The 22,142-nt window shown below is 39.6% G+C and overlaps 2 protein-coding genes across 2 annotated transcripts; one reads left to right on the forward strand and one right to left on the reverse strand.

Moving 5' to 3' along the window:
* Nucleotides 1-34: 34 nt before the first annotated feature.
* On the forward strand, nucleotides 35-8,333 carry LOC110977616 (SRA stem-loop-interacting RNA-binding protein, mitochondrial-like). The gene is made up of 4 exons (XM_022231902.2): nucleotides 35-188; nucleotides 2,894-2,952; nucleotides 5,634-5,741; nucleotides 6,906-8,333. The coding sequence occupies exons 1-4, from the start codon at nucleotides 116-118 to the stop codon at nucleotides 6,996-6,998; spliced, it is 333 nt and encodes a 110-aa protein (XP_022087594.1). The 5' UTR covers nucleotides 35-115; the 3' UTR covers nucleotides 6,999-8,333.
* On the reverse strand, nucleotides 7,845-21,669 carry LOC110977615 (carboxypeptidase Q-like). The gene is made up of 14 exons (XM_022231901.2): nucleotides 21,514-21,669; nucleotides 17,922-18,023; nucleotides 16,962-17,093; nucleotides 16,048-16,109; nucleotides 15,267-15,372; nucleotides 14,580-14,641; nucleotides 13,836-14,000; nucleotides 13,186-13,270; nucleotides 12,432-12,535; nucleotides 12,041-12,127; nucleotides 11,292-11,408; nucleotides 10,442-10,517; nucleotides 9,832-10,011; nucleotides 7,845-9,116 (listed from the first exon to the last, which is right to left on the reverse strand). The coding sequence occupies exons 1-14, from the start codon at nucleotides 21,590-21,592 to the stop codon at nucleotides 9,007-9,009; spliced, it is 1,467 nt and encodes a 488-aa protein (XP_022087593.2). The 5' UTR covers nucleotides 21,593-21,669; the 3' UTR covers nucleotides 7,845-9,006.
* Between the last annotated feature and the right edge of the window lie 473 nt (nucleotides 21,670-22,142).

A 22,142-nucleotide genomic window follows, 5' to 3' on the forward strand; every position in this document is an offset into this window, starting at 1 on the left:
CCCTACTCAAGGAGGTAGGATTAGACACTCCTTGTTTATAATAGTATTAAGTACGACCGTACAGCTCAGTAACGTAGCCTAGCCGCACACGCACGTGCATACATCATTCGACAAAATGGCAGCCAGAGGAGCAGCAAGGAGGGTTCATGAAATCTTCGTGTCAAGACTTCCATGGACGGCAGGCACTAGTAGGCCATAATTGTTGTTTGAATTTGGTGATTGTTTTTGTTTCACATTCAATCCATGCGTACGGACATCACCAGGAGCACATTAACATTACTATATTTACACCGTGCTTTAAACTGATATGACTGAGTGTGTACATGGTGTTGGAAGTAATGTACTAGCCCCACACCTACGTGTAGGGCTGTGGTGGCTCTCTTTTACAATCTGTCTCTTTTCTGTCTTTTCTGTTGCCACCACAGCCCTACTTCAAGGAATGTCTCAAATGCCTGAAAGCCAAACTGCAAGATTGTCACAAACTTAGGTGTCAGACTCGACAGTTCTGGGTAGATGTCGGAGCCCACAGTTCTGGTGGTACATTGTCAGATGCTAGCTCTACTGCTACTAGTCATGCTAGTGAGTATTCCTCTTTTTCGATTTTGGACGGGATCGTCATACTAAGGCCAGAAAAAAAAACTCTGGTTTCTGGTCACAGGCTTGGTCCAAAAGTGGCGCGGTTACGCTTTTTTTTTTCCCACCTTTTTTTTCCTTAGAAGTGATGTTCATGCACATATACTTCAGAGCGCATGGCCAGCATGCGTATGTACCGCCAGTGCCTCACCAACACTGAAATAGACTGGCCCCTCTCGGTTTGTTGCTTAGCAGCATTTTCAATTTGTATATGTAAGCAGGGTGTAAGACCACTTTGTTTGTCTGGTTCACAGACGTGGGACTTGTTTCCAAATCAATTGGCTACAGTCAGAAATTACACTGAGTATTTGGCAGCATCCACGTCCAGCTCCCATTGGATCATGCGTAGTACTATCAAGGCGCAGCCAATTGATTCGGACACGGCCTTCGTGTAAAGATACACGAATGACGTCATCTGATAAGAGTACCCGACTGAAGTGTATGGAGGCCTGGGGGATTCCTTCACCATACATATTACTCAACCCCACCCATCAAAAAGATGTTAAATTTATGCGGTAGCAGGATTCCTGCCGATCAAGTACGTTTGGCAGCTTTTGGAAATTGTTTTATGCAAAATAAAGATTGCTGATGTGCAGGTCTACGGCGATGCGCATGGTGACCAGAAACCGGAGATTTATTTTTTTTGCCTAACGTTCCACGCCTGTACATATAGTAAGGTCGAAACGGTTCTCAAAAATTCCAAAGACTCACAAAAAATACCTCTATCACCACCTACTGGCTTCCATAAATGCCAACGTCAAACGGTTGGGGCTTCAATGATAATTCTGGCTTCAAAATCTGTCAAAATCCAACCGTTTCGCTCGACACACGCACAGCATTTGAACTTTTTGCCACCTGTTCCTTTCAAATTTAAAAGAGATTTAAAATACACAATAACTCTATGGGCAAAACATGGTCCTCCTAGAAACACGCATGAGCAGCCTATACGTGGTCTTGGCATAAGACTTATTGATCGTGACGGTTGGTAGTTCTACCAGCGACTGTTTCCTCTATGGGCGAACATGGTCCTCTAATGAAACCACGGGAGAGGCACAAATGTAGTCGGGGCACAAGACGTATTGACCAAGAAAGAGTTGCTTGTAGCACGCCCAACCGTCATGATCAACAAGTCTTGTGCCCAGACCACGTATAGGCCGCTCATGGGTGTTTCTGGGAAGACCATGTTTGCCCATAGAGTTGTTTGGCCCAGGTATTTGAATGGAGCAGACGGCAAAAAGTTCTAGTGCTGTGCGTGTGTCCAGCAAAAACGGTTGGATTTTGACAGATTTTGAAGTCAGAAATATCACTAAAGCCCCCCAAATTTTCCTTTGGCATTTAAGAAAGCCAGTAGGTGGTGAAAGAGGTATTTTTGGTGAGTTTGTGGAATTTTTGAGAACCATTTTCACCTTACTATATGTAATGTAGTTGAGTGTTGGTATGACCATCCCGTCCAAAATCGAAAAAGAGGAATACTAACGTTCCACTCAGTAGAGCTAGTCAGATGGTACACAAAACCACACATAGTACTAAGTAGCTTAGTAGTAGTACTAGGCCTACTACATGTACTTCTAGGTCCTATATGCCTTAATTTATTATTAACGTTAGGCCTAAGACTGGTCTGACCTAGGCCAATTAATAATGTTTTTCTATTATTATCATCCCAGCTAAAATACACTTGGGGAAAATTCCATAGCCTACGCCGCTACGGACACCACTCATTTTCCCTGCAGTTAGTTGGCCTATCATTACTAAACCTATTATTAAGCTATCTACATGTCATGATCTGACAACCAGCGAGAATAATAACAAGATAACGGAGCTGTACCAACCATAACATGAATAACGTGACCTGCACATAAAAAAGTCCAATTTAGCCAACGTTAGCCAAGAAAATATTGAGGTACATATAACCAAGTAGAAAACACTACAGAGTTTGATATAGGGTTTGTGCACAGGTTGTCAAAGGGCAACCTTATTTTGAACTCTTACCCATGCACGGAGAAATAAAAACACTTCATTTAATGCAGTTCTTGAATCTTGGGCAAATTTATTGTACTTCATCCTGAGTTGATTTGCCTTTATACATGTTGAATGAAATCCATTCATACAGTAGGAATGGATAAATCAACTCACAGACTCGGGCATGTGAAGGGGGGTATCTGCCCAAGTATGGGGAAGAGTCAAGATTGCATTGAACATAACCATGATAACTGCATGTTGATTTTAATGGCCGACAAATGTGTATCTTTCTATCCATCAGATGAAGTGAGGGATTATTTTGCTCAGTTTGGCATCATCCGAGCATGCAGAATGAATTATGTGAGTACTTGCTTGCAGTTAATGTGACTACATGTACTCTGTTTCAGTGTTGAAAAAGTCTAAACTAGTTGTGCGCACATACGGTTTATCTGCTCCAGGCTCCTTTCCTAGTGCTAGGTATTAAACTGTCCCCCTTTTTGTTTCATGAAATACATGTTTAACTACATTCTACCATACTTCTGCAGTGAGTGTGAAAAGAGATGATTTGAACAGTATGTGTCCATTGACAGGTATAGAACCCTGATGTGAAAAGAGATGATTTGAACAGTATGTGTCCATTGACAGGTATAGAACCCTGATGTGAAAAGAGATGATTTGAACAGTATGTGTCCATTGACAGGTATAGAACCCTGATGTGAAAAGAGATGATTTGAACAGTATGTGTCCATTGACAGGTATAGTACCCTGATGTGAAAAGAGATGATTTGAACTGTATGTGTCCATTGACAGGTATAGAACCCTGATGTGAAAAGAGATGATTTGAACAGTATGTGTCCATTGACAGGTATAGTACCCTGATGTGAAAAGAGATGATTTGAACAGTATGTGTCCATTGACAGGTATAGTACCCCGATGTGAAAAGAGATGATTTGAACAGTATGTGTCCATTGACAGGTATAGTACCCTGATGTGAAAAGAGATGATTTGAACAGTATGTGTCCATTGACAGGTATAGAACCCTGATGTGAAAAGAGATGATTTGAACAGTATGTGTCCACTGACAGGTATAGAACCCTGATGTGAAAAGAGATGATTTGAACAGTATGTGTCCATTGACAGGTATAGTACCCTGATGTGAAAAGAGATGATTTGAACAGTATGTGTCCATTGACAGGTATAGTACCCTGATGTGAAAAGAGACGATTTGAACAGTATGTGTCCATTGACAGGTATAGTACCCTGATGTGAAAAGAGATGATTTGAACTGTATGTGTCCATTGACAGGTATAGTACCCTGATGTGAAAAGAGATGATTTGAACAGTATGTGTCCATTGACAGGTATAGAACCCTAATGTGAAAAGAGATGATTTGAACAGTATGTGTCCATTGACAGGTATAGAACCCTAATGTGAAAAGAGATGATTTGAACAGTATGTGTCCATTGACAGGTATAGTACCCTGATGTGAAAAGAGATGATTTGAACAGTATGTATCCATTGACAGGTATAGAACCCTAATGTGAAAAGAGATGATTTGAACAGTATGTGTCCATTGACAGGTATAGAACCCTAATGTGAAAAGAGATGATTTGAACAGTATGTGTCCATTGACAGGTATAGTACCCTGATGTGAAAAGAGATGATTTGAACAGTATGTGTCCATTGACAGGTATAGTACCCTGATGTGAAAAGAGATGATTTGAACAGTATGTGTCCATTGACAGGTATAGTACCCTGATGTGAAAAGAGATGATTTGAACAGTATGTGTCCATTGACAGGTATAGTACCCTGATGTGAAAAGAGATGATTTGAACAGTATGTGTCCATTGACAGGTATAGTACCCTGATGTGAAAAGAGATGATTTGAACAGTATGTGTCCATTGACAGGTATAGTACCCTGATGTGAAAAGAGATGATTTGAACAGTATGTGTCCATTGACAGGTATAGTACCCTGATGTGAAAAGAGATGATTTGAACAGTATGTGTCCATTGACAGGTATAGTACCCTGATGTGAAAAGAGATGATTTGAACAGTATGTGTCCATTGACAGGTATAGAACCCTAATGTGAAAAGAGAGGATTTGAACAGTATGTGTCCATTGACAGGTATAGTACCCTGATGTGAAAAGAGATGATTTGAACAGTATGTGTCCATTGACAGGTATAGTACCCTGATGTGAAAAGAGATGATTTGAACAGTATGTGTCCATTGACAGGTATAGTACCCTGATGTGAAAAGAGATGATTTGAACAGTATGTGTCCATTGACAGGTATAGTACCCTGATGTGAAAAGAGATGATTTGAACAGTATGTGTCCATTGACAGGTATAGAACCCTAATGTGAAAAGAGATGATTTGAACAGTATGTGTCCATTGACAGGTATAGTACCCTGATGTGAAAAGAGATGATTTGAACAGTATGTGTCCATTGACAGGTATAGTACCCTGATGTGAAAAGAGATGATTTGAACAGTATGTGTCCATTGACAGGTATAGAACCCCGATGTGAAAAGAGATGATTTGAACAGTATGTGTCCATTGACAGGTATAGAACCCTGATGTGAAAAGAGATGATTTGAACAGTATGTGTCCATTGACAGGTATAGAACCCCGATGTGAAAAGAGATGATTTGAACAGTATGTGTCCATTGACAGGTATAGTACCCTGATGTGAAAAGAGATGATTTGAACAGTATGTGTCCATTGACAGGTATAGTACCCTGATGTGAAAAGAGATGATTTGAACAGTATGTGTCCATTGACAGGTATAGTACCCCGATGTGAAAAGAGATGATTTGAACAGTATGTGTCCATTGACAGGTATAGTACCCCGATGTGAAAAGAGATGATTTGAACAGTATGTGTCCATTGACAGGTATACTACCCTGATCTAGAAAGCCAACCATTTCCACTCTTGTTCTGGTATCTGTGCTTATGGCTCACAAGACTATTTTCCAGATTGTTGTCAGAGATTTTAGGACTTTTAAAGCCTTCCGCCCCCCGTTTTTTCATTCAGGATTCCAAGACGGGGTTCTCCAAAGGCTTTGCCTTTGTAAGCTTCTCATCAGAACATGACCTTGAGAAGGTGTTGCAGAAGGAGCAACATGTAATTGATGGACAGAAGGTGTGATTTTTTCCACAAGATTCAGATGTCCCCATTCAATTTTGGGGGTTCTTTTGCCAGCATTAGGCCAGAGGCAGTTTTGCAATTTCTGAACTTTTCAGCATTTGCCAAAAATGTAAACCCTGTAGATACCCAATTTTATGTATTTTCAAGATGTATTTTTTTGCGTTGGGGAGATGTTAATTATATATAACAGGTTTTGCCCTTACCCAACGTATATTAATAAGCACTGTATGCTCAGAAATTTTATGTACTTGACATTTTAACAAGCATCAAGCCCTTTGGTAGAGTTGGTTCTACATACACCTTTCTTTAGTCTTGCAAAAGTCCGCCAAACTCTCCAGGTGTATTTTTCAAGAGCATTGAAAGGTGGAACCCCAAAAGTTCTGACTGTGGACACTTTCCATTGGATTCTAGTGATCTTGTGAAATGACTAAATTTATTCTAACTGTTGGAGTCAACAGTATTTAGTATTTATGGGACATAAATTGGCCTCACATGTACAGCAGGCTACTAAAATAAGTTTTAAGGTTTGATATATTGTTATGGGATTATGCAGGAGGGCATGTAAACCACCCTGCATTTTCCCATGACAGGTACACTGAGACTATGTGACAGTGCTCTGGCTGGGTATTTCCACAGCAGTAAGTGACAGGTTAAACTATCAACATTCCATTCACTTTGCACACAAACAAGGCCTCAGAGGAGGTGGACCATGTGTTGAACTCAGCCGGTGTTCATTGTCTGCATTGTACATATACCTCTGTGGCAGGGCCTCATGTGAAGAGAAATGAAATTACAGTGACAATTTTTCTAGAAAACTTGTACATAAATTACTCAAAAAGTCAGTATTTTTTAGTGTTCGACTTTATTTTAAAAGTTTGCTTTGTACATGTATCTCATCTTTTGCAAATTTCAACTTTTTGGACCAGAAATATGGTACTTGGCTATTGAAAAATAATCCGAGCATGAAATGGTTACAGGAAAGGAACTGCATGGAATTTCAACTCGATTGGTTTTAGCGAAGTCCAACATCAATGAATTGTTCAGCCAAAAATATTAATATATTCAAATGTGAAGTGAGTCCTTAAAAAGACTTCACGTGTGTAGTACTGTCCAACACTCCATATCAGTTTCTTTTATTTTTATCCCTTAAACTTACAGGTTGGGGTTCAGCGACGGCAAACTGAGGCATCAGTCGGCCGGCTACAAATCAGCGAGGTTTTCAATCCAGACAGTGATAGCGATGCCATGTGATACGTCACTAGGATACTTATAAATAACAATGGTTCCATGTCTGTGTGTAATCCTGACCGGTCCAAATACCGACCGGTTCAAAATACTATTTCATTGGCCTATAGTATTTTGATAGATTCTGGAGTGCATGGGCCAACCACGTTCACTTCTCATGAGGCTGGATATGGCAGCTTTGTTTCAGGGTATAACAAATAAGCTGTCAGTCTTCCAGGCAGTGTTGGATTTGGGCAGATTCAGGACACTTTTTGGCAGGAACGTCTGGGAAATTTTGATCAATGAATGTGGTGCAATTGTTTTGAACCAGGTTGGAATTGGAGCATTCTTCTCAATACCCAAGAAAAACTGGTGCACAGAGATTTCAGATTGTCACCGGACATATCCTGCTTTGTTCAAACAGCATTTTTGGAACCAAGACATTTATACAACATGCAACTAGCAAACACAAACTTACAGAAATAACATTGGTATCCATGGATCTGGGCCATGCTTTCTACATTGTTGTACATTGATTATAGCATACCAGACTTTAGGTTTCCATTCCATTATTTCACAAACAAGGACTTCATTGCTGAGCAAGCTTGCAAGTTATTTACATGTGCCATCATACGTAGTTATGAAGCAGAAATGTAAAGTCTTTCACTCATGTCCATCATAGGTCTGGTCAAAAGTAAATCACAAATCACAGGCCAGTTACCAGTAACAGAACTAACAAAGGCCCCCCAAAAAGCGAACCCTGTTGTTGTAGTTCATTTTAAATGGTTTGGACTTTAGACTGGATGATGAACTTGTGAGGAAGTTAACATACTCAAGAGACTTTACAACATTTGTGAGAAGGCATCACACACATTTTGGAAGGATTATTTCTCTTTAATTTTCCACTTGATATCCAATATTTCTGTTAAAAGATTTGCTACTACATTCTCAACTTATTTCAGAACTTAATAGTTTGATCAAAGATTATTTCAAAAGAATTTTCCTGTACACAGCTGCTTAATATTTCACACGAACTGCGTTTCAAATATGCATTTTCTTGCATGTATAGACAGTTGTCAAAAAAGGGCAACCTCTAGCTCCGAGATGAACACAGCCTCTCTTTAAATTTCATTTGATAAGTTTACTTTATACATGGGTAATTCAGAGTTTTCTGTAGAGAAAAACAAATGCTGTTTATTTGCTCCAAGGTGCTAAACTAAGAACAGCAGTTGTCTCACTGTATCAATGAATTTTCTGTTTCTCAATGATTTAAGCAGAATGTTTACATAGGGAAAAATGAAATAGACAAGATTGTTAGAAATGTTTTCTTACAATAAAGCTTTACGCAACCATCCACAAAAACTGATGCATTTGTAGAATATGTTTTGCACTCGGAATTAATACTCTAGAGAAAAGTAGTTCATATTTTTAAAAGGTGCTCAAATGTTTCACTTGAAGCTGTTCTTAAATGGGGCAAATGAGTTGGGGAACAATTTATAGATGTGATTTATAAAATATATTTCAGCAAGTGACGTTTACCAGTGGCCTGATCAGTAACACTATAATAAGAAAGAACTACCACAAATGCTTCACAGACACGCCCCAAAAAATGCCCTTCATAAACTGATAGTTGCCCGACATGAAAGCAGGATCTTAGCTGATATGCCTGTGGGACACTGACATTTTACAGAAAACTATAAACAGAAAACCAGATGTTTGTGCGTGCTTTGAAGACGGGACATTAATCTTCCTCAGTAGCTTTGGAAAACATGGCATATCGGCCTACTGTTGGATATTTATTCCATTTCTTTCTGCCTCCAAAAGGGGAGGGGGGCACATTTTGATTCCAGTTTTGAGATGATTCTTAACTGTAACTATCACCCGGCAAAGAAATCCAGGAGATTAAATGCAACTCTTGTAGTCTTGTTTAGTTCCCTGCTTGATTATCTCAAACTGAATGGCTCTTGCTTTCTGAGTAGATGTACTTATTGTTGATAACACAGCCACTGACACATTAATGTGACCCCACCAATGTTTACTTTCTGGGGAGCATGTTGTCCAAGTCTGCCACGATGTAGGAAACCACTGTCCAGACAGCAGCACACAGATCCATCTGATGAGGGTCCTGGACAGACATTGTGTCCCCTGCTCAAAAAATCAAAACCAGAATAGAAAAAATGTAGTTCTTTGAACATGTGTACTATGTAAGAGCATGTGTTGCAATATTGCTCACATTCTGAGATTTTCCAAATGCTATCCATTAAACTGAAGGGGACGTTGGCCCAATTTAAAGGCCCTGCGAAACATCGGATATGAATCTTTGCCAGTTGTATTAGATTCCGCATGTACATTTTACAGGTTAGCAGGAAATTCTGCTGGTGTACATTCCATCATAGAGTCGGTGCAAACTTTTCAAGTTCTTTTAAAGCTTTCAAAACATGATGACATCATGATGAACGCAGCCATGAAATTGGTGCCCGTTCCTTCACTGAGGTCTGATCAGATGATGAAGTAAACTGTATTGAATTATAATCTCACTTTATGCAATCCATGCATACAGGATCGGAGTTGTTTGTCATTGGTGTTACTGACCGCAGTCATGATGGCAATTAATGTAAGTAACCAGTGTGCATGGTAAGCATGGATTCATGAGTGTCTTCAGAGGAAATGCCACAAGCTCATTGATGCCCATTGAGGCCCAAATTCAGTCAGAGACCATGAGTTAACTTATGGTTGATTTTGCCCGGTATCCAAGAAATATTCTGGAAACCAAGGTAACCAGCTAAAAGTTGACCAGTGGCCGACGCTGCTTGTCGAAGTGGGCCAAAGTCTCTCAGTGCATGGACTTCAATGTACTGACCATCTGAATGATGGAACCAGAAGTAGTGCTCATTGTGGTTCAGCAGGCTGCCCCCTGGTACCCCGTCTTTCTCCCAGTAGGACACATCCAAGCCGTCCTCTCCCTTACGGAATGTGGTTGCATTCACTGGTCCAAGAAGCTCCACTATGCCCTTGACAATTTCTAGTGTTTCATTACTTCCTGGAAAAGGGAAATTTTAAATGAAATGTTTGTTTGGTGGGGCAAGTTGGTATGTTTTTCCAAAAAAGGAATGTTTGTTTCAAAACATTCTGGGGCACTTAGACGAGTTTGAAAGAAAAGCATATTCAGGGAAAAAAAGGACTTTAGAGGACTGGTTCTTATGATACAAGACAAGTTCAACCATCGTCAGGTGCAATTTGATTGAGGGTAATCTAACAATCGTTGAATCGTTACCCACTAGTTCTTGGATGGGATTGCACTATTGGTGCCCAGGGCTATAACCAGGAACTTCCTGGATTCCTCAATAACCATGAGCATAGAATGTATTGAGTGTGTTCCCAAAATGTCTAATTCTGCTATGTTGCTTCAAACGTGCTATTTGTCTTTAGAATACTCACGTCTGCAGCTTGAGGAAAGAAAGCGTGCTTACCTCTTATTTCTATCCCGTATGGTGTGAACGTCCCCATATCTGATTCCAACACTAAATCATAATTGCTTGCATTTGCCTGTAGAATCACCAGACGTTTTGGGGGAAAATGAAAAATATGGGGCATGGAATGGTTTGTGACAGACAATACAGACCTGTTTTCCAAGCTTTTGGTTCATCCATATTTTTAAAAACGAAGAGCCCTGCAGGCACAAACTTATATTATGTTGCATCACTACTATCACTTTATCCAAATAAGCCCTTTAAAGCCTGTCATAGTTTCAATAACAAATGTTAAGAGATGCAGACAATGTTGCTGAAATGCAGTCCCCAGTCACATGGAAGTATTCTACTGTGGCTGACATAAAGACAGTGGCAGATAGTCGGCAAAGTTGGATTATATTTCACATTGCTGACTTTGCATTGAGTGATAAGAGCAGGGCCTATACAAACATGTTGGTATGAGCAGTGTATGCAACCATGCCCCTCTCGCTTAATTACCATGTATTTGACCTATTTTCTCCTTATTGTGACTAAGAAATGAACCCCTCATCAAAAAAGCTGACAAGTTTTGATTCAAGAAATGGCATAACCATAAGACACCTTAGGCATTTCACACAAAACTTTTCGTGTTTTGGAGACAGTTTTGTTTTCAGTTGTTTGAACCTATGCACGGCATATCGTAGGAATGTACATTGTTCAATTGAATCTGGATGCAGTCATTGATTACCTTCTCTCTTCCTTGCCAAATGAGGGGGTAATATTCCGTCATGTTTTACCAATCAATCATCTAACTTTCCTCTAGGAAACAACTGTTCCTATTTTACGCTGATAATCCCTGCAAGTCTGGTACCTTGTGTCGTTGATAGTACTGAAGTGATCCTACCCCGCCAACTTCTTCACCGGTCCACATAACCATGCGCATTGTTCTCTTTGGTCGAAGGCCTAGTTGTTTGACAATGGACAATGCCTGGAAAATGGAAATGAAATGGAAATGATCTAACTATGGGGCCAAAAGTTTACATACACTTTCGTAGAAAAACACTTTTCCTCAATTTTAGCTGTTTGAAATTGTTTTGCCAACTTTTTCTTTATGAGGTCAAACAAACTGTATCTCAACTTAATGTTCATGGTGTATAATTTAACTGAAAATACTCAGAGACATTTATTATGGTTTAAAATATTAATATTTCTGAAAATCATTTTGTGAAAATTTACATCTACCCCTTATTGTCATTCAAGAACACTTCAGAAAGTGGTCCACTGCAACTATGACATGTGACAAAAAATACAGACAGTGGCACTAAATATTTAGGGTTGGAGTATATAATATTTTGAATTTTTTGGTAAATATGAATATGACTCGTATATATGTCTCTGGGTGTATTTATTTGACGCATACAGTAGAGACCCGTCTTGTTTGTCCTCATGAAAAGTTGGAATTGTTTTAGTTCTACCAGGTGTATGGAAACTTTTTTCCCTACTGTATGTCACTAAATATACATGTCACTTCACATTGTTTCAGATATTTTTGTTGTTTTCTAAGTGATGTCTGTAATTTGATAATTGTACAGTCACAATCATAAATATGCATGAACTCGCCTGCCAGGAGATGAAAGCTCCGCCTCCATCATCCATCGCTCCCTGGCCCACATCCCAACTGTCTAGATGGCCTGACACTAACACAACCTAGTAACATCAGTGGACAAGATATATAGTGATGATGATGTCTAAATCTTTGATCCAAAAAGCACTTCAGCTTTCCCATTTCTTCCCATTTCAAGACACTACAGCCTGATTATTTTCAAGATATGACCAATTTCAAGAAATTAAACTAAAAAAGAAAAAAAATAATAATCAGAGAGAGGCAGAACATATTGAAAGTGTACTGTACCACAGATCTTTAAAGGAGGCAAGACATAGCGGCATGAATAGCCAAAACAGGAGCACACAGTATGGTTTGGAGACAAGAATAGTACATGTACATTCATACCTCTTCAGGATGCACACTGCCCACGACTTCAGCTACAGTGTTACGTGATATTGTTTGACTGTATGTCTTTGCTTCCATCTTCAATTGTATCACTATCTTTGTGCCTGTGGGTGATATCAGAGGTGTCACTGAATTACAGCTTTAGATGTCACAGTGGCAATGAACACATGTACCTTCTTTGCCACTTAGACTTTTTCTCTCTTCAGCTCTCTAAGTTCCGATCAGAGGGCAGTTCTCGAAGAGATTTTTGTAGAGTCAAATCATCAACTATTTTTGTTTGTTAAATTTTTAGCACATGTGTTACATTGTAATTACTCCTTGATAAATCTTTACATTCACACCATTAGATGGGGGTGGTTTGGAGCAGACTAGATAGTAACAAGCAGGTTGGTTTGGGCTGCCACGGGAACTTTATGAATTAAATTAGTACAACAGTGGTAAGAATGTAGTCCTTTCTCCAGAACTCCTACACACACACATTGCAAGATCACATGCCTATTTGACATGGCCACACATACACAAAACACACAGAGCAAGGTGAGGTGAAGATTTACATTACTTCCAAAATAGTGAGGAAAAAAAAAATTGAGAAACAACAGAGGAAGCATCACTGCTTGAGTAAGTTCTTGGTAGTAAATGAATAACAACGTAAAAGGCCTTAAAATTTTAGATTTTGAGAAAATTTGACATCTTCATCGATGTCATTAGCAGCCTTTGCCCCCAAGACCCATGTCAGAATAAGTTGTATTCACACCTCTGGCTGCCATTCTTGCTAACATTTCTGCATCCTCCACAGCTATGCATGCAGTTGGAATTTTCTTAACGGAGTCAGAATAGTCCTGTGTGAAACAGAAAAGAAACTGCGCTGATTTTCTGCTTTCCAAAGCTTCATGTCTGGCGTTTGAATTATTATTAAGGGAATCTATAAGGTTTTGGGTTCAGTGGTTCACACCAACACTACGCCCTACACTTGCTATCTGGTTTATCTTTGATTTTACACTTATGCAGCCTGCAAGTCCTACAAGTGTTTCTAAGAGATATCTGACAATTCTAAACCTTTAATATTCAAACATTTAGTCAGCAGGGACGGGGTAGCTCATTAAAGTCTCAACTTATTTCCAGTGTCTCCGCTCCCTCCCTTCCAAGCTATAAAGGGAATCTTTCTTGTTTTCTTTCCTCCAAAACATGTATCAGCTTAAGTTTAAAAAATCGATCAAAAATAAAGTCTTCTTAATAAATTGAAGAAAAAACATGTAGAATCACTGCCTCCTCTGTCCGAAGGATTACCCCAAGTCGGATTCAAGGTACCTTAGGTCCGTGAGCTGGGAAGAAAAATGCAAGCAGCTGAACCTACATATGTACATATACATGTCCTGGAACTTAGAAGTTCACGACTGTCCTTACCTGCCAACCAGTGTGAGGGCTATGGATGGAGAAGGCAGCAATGGAACGCACCAGACTAGCCACACCACCTAATTTGGCTGTGTTGACAGCGGCAAAGTCTCTGTAGGCAACGGACACGCCGTAATTCACCCACGGCTGGTTGAAGACAACAATCTTACCAGGAACCTGTTCACATATGAGGGCCATCACAAAGATCATTCTCTTTGACTCAGCAGTCTTCATCGTACACAATATACATGATCCTGCACTAGGGCCCGCAGTTGATTACTTTTTCATATAAATGACATTTGTACAGTTGTGCATACCAAAGGTTGACTTACACTTGTACAACTTAAGTTCAAAATTTTCTTACACTTTTACTTCAGCATGTAAAAGAAATAATGCTACAGTTAATAACAATACATACATGTACAAAAACATTTCAAACAAAAATCAAGATCTATCAAGAGCACATTACACAAGAAAGGAATTTTAAAAAAGAAAACACAGGATTGGAATTAAAAAACAAAAAAACAACAAAAAAGTGAATTCTGAAAGAGCTAAAGAGGACATAAAACAAACTTTATTGTTTGCATGAAGGATGCCACAAACACATTTATTTGCCAACCTATTTAATGATTACACTTGTTTCCAAAGAAAAAAATTCTCCCTTAAACTGTACATTTAAAAAAAAATTCATTTTCCATGTGACTCATTCCATCACTTCTTTGGTGAAATAATGTTGGCTCTGAACAGAGGGCTCACCTCACTGGCCCGTTTTTTCAGCTCGTCAAATGAACTGACTACGATAGCTTCTGCTGTGATACCTGCGAAGAGAAGAAATTCAACCCGTCAATTAATACATGAATTCATATTTGGGTGTGGTTGTGTTTTGCAATTACTTTATAAGTTCTTGAGGCTTTTAGTGGTTTCCAACACAATTAGGCCTTGACATCTTACTTACCTTTTCCATGATTTACTGCTGGGCACATTTACATATATTGTACTTGATAAATCTCTTTTTATTATCTTACTATTTTTTGCCAACCACTGCATAGTATTGTTTCACCTCCTGTAATTTTGCGTCAGGAGGTCTAGTTCTGACAGACATGGCAAAGAATAAATTTACATTATTATAATTAAATCTGGCAAGAGGGGTGGTCTACATGTATTACATAATTTGCCCAACTAGAGGCGTGGGGGGGCACCAGAAATGAGCCTTGGAAGCATCCATGGGTAACATTACAGGGCTTGATTATTTCTTTAGATGTAATAATGTACAGACACATTGAGGGTTGCAATGTGAACCTATGAATGAGAACTCATAGGTACTACATGTATTAAACTGTGAGCAGGTCTAACTTGTCTAACTCTAGTTTGATTTTTATTTTCTTGGGGGGGGGTTGGTGGTAACCTTTACCTATGGAAGTTACTGTACGCAGCTGAGATTACCTTCTGGTGGAGTCCCAACACTGCTGCCGAGACCTAACATGATAAGATTATACCGACGTGGTTCAAGCATTACAGCAGACTCATTGCCTCTGACCCAGTGGGGTACCTGATGGTTCAGGAAAGCAAATAATGTCTTCAAAATCCATGATTTTTGGTTTGCAGAGGCAACATGCAAAGAGCCCACATCTGAGCCATGTGTGGTTACGAAAACAACCAATTAGCCTGACTACATACATACACAAGATAAGCAGGATTTGAGTAGTAGTAGTGGTGTAGTAAAAGTGGAGTTGTCATTCTATAAATTTGGGGTCCAATTTTTTGGTGTCCCTGTCATATCTGAAAAATGAGTTTGTAAGTTTAGAACATATTTTTCATTTCCAAAGAGTGATTTACTGATGCAAATTATCTGCCAAACACATACATACACCTGTAGTTTCAATTCAATTTCAATTACATGTCCATGTCAAAGTACACAGGTCAGGTGTGACTGGGTCACAATCCTGTCACACGTTTGAACCTGAAAGTTATAGAATGGCCCAGATGACAGTTTGCTGAAGATGAACTAATCACACTGTATGAAATGTCAAGATCACCACAGGTTCTCTTCAGAACCTCACTTCTTTCAAGAAGAGATATATCCTAGAAAGGTTACATATCTGCAAACTACCATCTGCCACGTGAGTAAGATTCTGATGACATGAACATACATGTAAGGAGAAGCACACCCTACAGTAAGCAAAAATGAAAGAAAATTAATAGGGTAAAATATATACAGACATACCACCACTTCTTCACCATGGACATTTTGCAGGCCATCTTTTTGGAGTTCGTTCAACATAAAATCTAATTTGGAACACACAAATGAGACAACAGAGTCTGTATTTTAACATGTACCATGCACATTGTAATGTGAACAGGTATCTCCATTTGAAAGTGCAATTCATTTTCTATATTTTCAATCTCTGGAAAGGTTTCATTTTTTACATCTTTAAAGCTTCAGTTGTCTTGCCAATACAATGGTGACATTGCTGCAAGACTTACCACTGCATGAAAGGACAATCACTCATACATGGAAAACCTTGCGGATATGATGGGATCAACGTAGGTATCAACGTATGAAGGTATCGGTAACAAACTCTTTCAGAATATGGCATATGCACTCCACTTATTCATCCTTTTGATACTTTCTGTAATTCCATTTTAACTGGACTTCTCAACATGCAGAATGTAGAAGGAATTCTGGAAATTGTAAAAAGGGTCAAGTTCACCAGCTACACCTGATACTGTAAATAGTGTGCAAAAATTAAGGGCCAAAGTGCATAAAGTTGTGCATGTACAGGTAGTTCTGTACGTGGCACTCCACACACACTTGATTTGCGGTGATAAAAAAATCTAATCACTCAAACTTTGTCTATTTAAGGGAAGTTTCAATAACAAACTCTAAAATTTGTGCAACAATTTAAAAATAAAACACACCTTCAGAATGACTTTGGGAAGACTAATTTTGGGGAAGGGGGGAGCAAATTTTTATATGTTTTGCATATTACTGTTGTAAAGGATATTATAAGACTTTATTCTTAGTCTCAAATGTGGGTCGTGGCACGCGCCATTTCATAAGGAAACAAACTGGACATAAATTTTACCCAAATGAGTGCCTCACAAGTTTGCAAACCATCTGTTCAGATACCTTCTTACCTATGGAGTTTTCAAGATTTTTGGTGCCGACAAGACGATTTCCAAACGTGTCTGTAAAAAGAGCAAGTCTGTTGTACACTTGTCCTTTTGCACTGCCATTCACAATGTAGGCCATGATTTCGTTGGCAACATCTAACAAAAAGAAGCAAGTCAAAGTGACACTGATGATGTCATTAAAAAGTCTGCAGGTGGAATAAGGAGGATATTGCTTTAATGACAATGTCTCTCTATACAAATTTATCAAATTCAATAGGTCAGATTTCATGAAAAATGTCTAATAACTTGTGTCTGAATGAGCTCACGCTTAATTGAAAGACTACATTAACCAAACCCTTCAAAATCAGGCTTTATGTGTACATTATGTAAATATGAAATCTCTTCTATTCTATTACCTGAAAACTAACAAGTGACACCAGTGGCAGATAGAAAGTGGCATTTACCAAAGGGGAGACACCCTTCATTTATATAGGACAAGGTGCAAGAGTGTCAACAGGATTTTTTTCCGGGGAGGAAAGGGTTGGCAAACCATTTTCTTGCAGGGAGACAGAGCACATGTCAGTTAATAACTCAAACAATTCACAGAAGGAGAGGGTCAAGTCTGAGTTGTTTTCAAGCAAATTGGTGATTTTCGTCCCCTTTGACAGTCTTCTTTTAATTTCTTTTGCTTTCCCCTTTTCTATTTTTGATTTTTGTTCTCAGGGAAGGTGAGTGAGGAGCAAGCACCCCCTCTCCCCTTTTTAACACCTATGGTGAGGTGCCCAAAATGAAACTTGAACATGAGTGAGACATTATTTTTACACTGGGCACTAATTTCTCCCTTTAAAATTAAGAAATATCCGAATGAGAGACACATCAAAACAGAGAATATAAAGCCCTGTATTAAATCCTGAGGGGTCCAGTGGGATCTGCTACAGGTCACAAGGGGGCTTGATTATTCCTTTCAACTCCATGTCCATATACCTTTATAGCTGGCAATCTCCTGTTTGATTTTCTGCAGGTCATAGTCTGGGCGTCTCAACAATGGTTTGCTTCGGGAGACTGACGGAAGGCTGATGAGTAAAACTATAAAGATACAATTATGAAGGGGATACATCTGTTAGGTACGGTACTTGTACTGCACAGCTGCCAACTGTAGATTATCTCATGCAGATTACACTATTGTGGGCACTAGTTGCAATTAGATTTGGATGTGGGTGAAGTTTGGGTTGATGCTCCAAGTATCTTTGTGTACATGTACATATGGTCAGTTCGGGGGCTTATCTGATATTATCAGGGAAAATGCAGGCAGTGAAAATACACAAGGTTGGTTTTTGTTTTTCTAGTAATCTTCTGTGCATGCATGTAGCTACCAAAAGACCATGCAGTTTGGCTGAGTCAATTAAGGTTACTCTGCACAGGGAATTCGGATGACATGTTGGAGGAAGTGGTGATTGATGATTGGATAATGAACTACAATGAGTCCATGTATGTGCAGAAGACGAAGCATGGCACATTAGCCTTTTTGAAGTATGGTGGACACAATAGGAAGGGCTTTTTGAAGTGGGTAAAATTGGAGTAAATACATAACAGATTTTACCAAAACCAATTAATGCCCTCCTAATGTGTCCACCATACAATGGCATGGCTCACACAGGCTAGTGGCAACTACAGATGGAAAACAAGGGCCTTTCTGACCTCAAAATAATACATCCTAGATGCAAAAGTGCTTCAAAGAAGTCATATACATGTAGGTCAAGAATAGAAAACCTTGCAAAAATAATCACTACACATGAACTTAAAATACATGCATATAGGTCATTCTACCAAGTTGAGGAACATTTGGTGACATTTGGACATTGTTCAGATGAGGTATAACGGGCCACTCAGAGACTAAGCGTAATTCTGTTGCTCTTCTTCTGATTCTGAAATGCTTCAGAGCACTATGAAATTGTTCAGTCTGATATTTTAAAGAAAAACCATTGTACCATCTTTATTAACCCTAACCCCCTAGGCTCTTGCACTAGAAAGCATACTGAACCTCACAAAATCCAACAGGTTCATGTACTTGTCTATGTACTTGTACATGCAGGTCACTGTACCAAACCTGATAAAATCCAACAGAATGAGCCTGTTGGAGTTTGAGTGATATGGTATGGATGGGTCTATGCAGTATAGGATGACTTGCATTGAACAGTACCAAACCTGACAAAATCAAGCATAGTCCAACAATTGGTACAGCAAGTCAGACACTGCACACAATGACTCCTGTGTGTCCCAACTCACACAGAATCCAACACCATCTCCCTGGGCCTTTCATCCCAAGTCTCACAAAATTCAACAGCAGGTTCCTACGGTACGGTACCAAACCTGCCAAAACCTGCCAAAACCTGCTGTTGGAGTATGGCAGGTTTTGTTAAAGAAAGTGCAGTTTTTTGGCAAGAGATTCCACCCAAATAACAAGACTATTGCCGACCATCATGTCCAAATGTTAGAGGAGGGGATTTGTAGAGTCCTACCTAACTAACATTCATGACATGATGACAGTATAGTTGCCAGGTCCCTAATTTCGCACCTACATGTATTGTTAAGTCTGATTGGTTTTCACAGTAAGTGGCCAAATAAGGGACACAGGGACTGTACGCTCATCATGCATATTAGATGAATTGTATCAGGTGTGAGCTGCATAAACTCGAAGAAGGTTGAGAAATTTCCTCAGAGATTGGCCAACAATAGTTGGGCCAGCTCAACTGCAGCACTAAAGGTGGGACTGTCCCAACTATGGTTCGTCTTCTTCTTCCAAGTACTGCAACAACCTCCACTACGGGATATTCTAAGTTTCAGGTGCCTGGTGCTAGTTGGGGCGTAACATTATCGTGACTAATCATGTTTATCATGTTTGTGTTGTGATGTCGTGATCAGGTGGTCATAAATGATGGTTATTTCCCAGGTTTTCCTATTTGCAGCCACATATGGAGGGTTTACAATAGGGAAGAGTTCCAAGGGTTAACACTACAGTCACTTCGCCCCCTCTCCACATCACCCCATCCCCATATTGCCCCATCCCACTTCACCCCCTTTTCACTTTGCCCCGTCCGTGCTTGAATGTGTTACACGCCTCTTCAAAAAAGGGTCAAGAAAGGAGTTCCACAAACAGGGCTCGATTTACCCGGTGCATGCATGCACCAGTGCATGTAGATTTTTGCTTGTGCCAGTAGCTTTTATACTGAGCATACACGATGTGCATGTAACTTTTTAACCACCAACATACTCATTTCCTGCATATATTTACCAATAAGTGAGAATAAGAATAAAGTTGGTTGAATTCTTGACCAGATAGTGTACAAACATGTTATTTCTTTCCCCCATTCCTCGAAGCAGATTCATAATACAAGTACTCATCTAACCTTATCTTTGGCTTATAATCCTTAAATTGCTATACAGAAATATGCACTGCCGGTATTTGCAAAATTACGGCGCATGTAGGTTTTCCTGGTGCACGTAGATCTTTTGGTCTACATGCGCCAGTGCATGCCACTTTTTCTTATAAATTGAGCCTTGTCCACAAACGACATCATGATAAAGTGATACTATACAAAACTCTACAGCATTCACCTAGCTAATGTTGACTGCATTCATGGTGAATTACAGGTAATACATAATGGTTGAACTAACATATTTCTCATCCTCCTTAAGTTTATTTCGAAACGATACACAGTTCTTTACATATCGTTCTGGTAATTGTCAATGAATCCAGACAGCTGTCCCCTTGCGATCGGATAAAATTCGGAGCACAGTGGCAGGAAATTTTGTGGAAACATGCTCGCTTCAAGTACACCAAAACAACCTTAATTAAACTCATGAACACAGAAAATACACACATAGACAAGATACTAAATTCTGTGAATTAAATTTAAGAAGTCTTGCAACATCGATATTTTTTGATGCGTGAGGTCACGTACATCATGTGTACATGCTGCATGAATAGATTGGTTGTCAGACTCCATCACGCATTCTCTTGCGTGGGTGTGTTGCGGCGGGAACCAGCACTTTGCGCACATGTTTTTACCACAGCGACAGCGAAACACGAAAAGAAGTCGGGAAATTAGCAGAAGTTGCTTTCCAAATGTTGCAAATGTAACTGGGAAAACATGTAGGGTCTCGCCGAAAAATTAGGGTTGGTTGGGACTTGGGAAATCAAAAGCATTGTTTTGGCCTTTGCAAGTTGGATTCTCCCACCGTTATTTGGTGGCTCAAACGTCGATGTTTTTATTTGTTGCATGAATGATAATCAGTGGGGCGAAGTGTAAATCGGGAGAAGTGGAAATGTGGCAAAGTGGGGATGGGGCGAAGTGGCAAGGTGACCGACACCCGTTCCAAGTACATGAAATACTACAACTACTAGGCCTATACTGTACTACTAGTAAGTACATGACTAGTACAAACTGGAATACTAGCAGTACTACTAGTACTAGTACTACTAGCTAGTATTCCAGTTTGTGCACGGGGTGTCAAGTGGCGTCAGTATACATGTATGGAACTCTTTCCCTTAAATATGTTGAGTTTCTCAACTTACTGACAAATACAAGAAGAATCCAACAACAGACTTTTGTGATTTGCAGCGATTTCAAAGCCATTTTAACTTTCTTGTACATGTATGCAACCGGGCCTGGTCAACTGGCGCTGGCTGCGCATCATCGTCAACTCCACAAATCACGTGAGTCTACCAGTCGTGTCAGGTGCCACTAGACTGCACTGCCAGGCTGATAAGGCCATCACGTGTTCATAGATTTTTCCAAGTCTTCTGTTTCGTATAATGTTTGACTTTTTTCAGGGCCAATTCCTAGATTGTCATACCAAACATCCTTCCTCCATGGTCATACCCTCCTGGAGCGTGGTGGGCGTGCATAGCTCTAGGAGTATAATAACGTAATAGCTCAGCATTGCTCCCCTTTTTTTCTTCCCATGATGCCTTTATACTATTGTTCAAAATCACTCTTGCATTATTAGCCATATGGACAGCTCTTTCAAAAACCCCAAAATTAATGCATATCAACACACCAAAGACAGCATGGTGAGAGTTACCCTACTCCCTTGCACCCCTCAACCCACTACACCACTGACGGGAAGGATGTTTGATTCAAGACAATTGAGAGGTTTGCCAGTTTAAGCTGCTGCTATACAGATCCACCAACACATTTCAAG

The sequence above is a fragment of the Acanthaster planci genome, linkage group LG01 (assembly GCF_054643075.1).
Source record: "Acanthaster planci isolate LZ-2023a linkage group LG01, COTS_SCS, whole genome shotgun sequence".
NCBI lineage: Eukaryota > Metazoa > Echinodermata > Asteroidea > Valvatida > Acanthasteridae > Acanthaster > Acanthaster planci.

Excerpts from the sequence above, each read along its gene's own strand:
- LOC110977616 (XM_022231902.2), top strand. The coding sequence starts at position 116 with ATGGCAGCCAGAGGAGCAGCAAGGAGGGTTCATGAAATCTTCGTGTCA. Across the intron at positions 189-2,893 it reads TCCATGGACGGCAGGCACTA|ATGAAGTGAGGGATTATTTT; the intron begins GTAGGCCATAAT and ends TCTATCCATCAG. Across the intron at positions 2,953-5,633 it reads GAGCATGCAGAATGAATTAT|GATTCCAAGACGGGGTTCTC; the intron begins GTGAGTACTTGC and ends TTTTTCATTCAG.
- LOC110977615 (XM_022231901.2), bottom strand. The coding sequence starts at position 21,592 with ATGTACAAGAAAGTTAAAATGGCTTTGAAATCGCTGCAAATCACAAAA. Across the intron at positions 15,373-16,047 it reads TCCATGGTGAAGAAGTGGTG|GTACCCCACTGGGTCAGAGG; the intron begins GTATGTCTGTAT and ends CTGAACCATCAG. Across the intron at positions 13,271-13,835 it reads GCCCTCACACTGGTTGGCAG|GACTATTCTGACTCCGTTAA; the intron begins GTAAGGACAGTC and ends TGTTTCACACAG.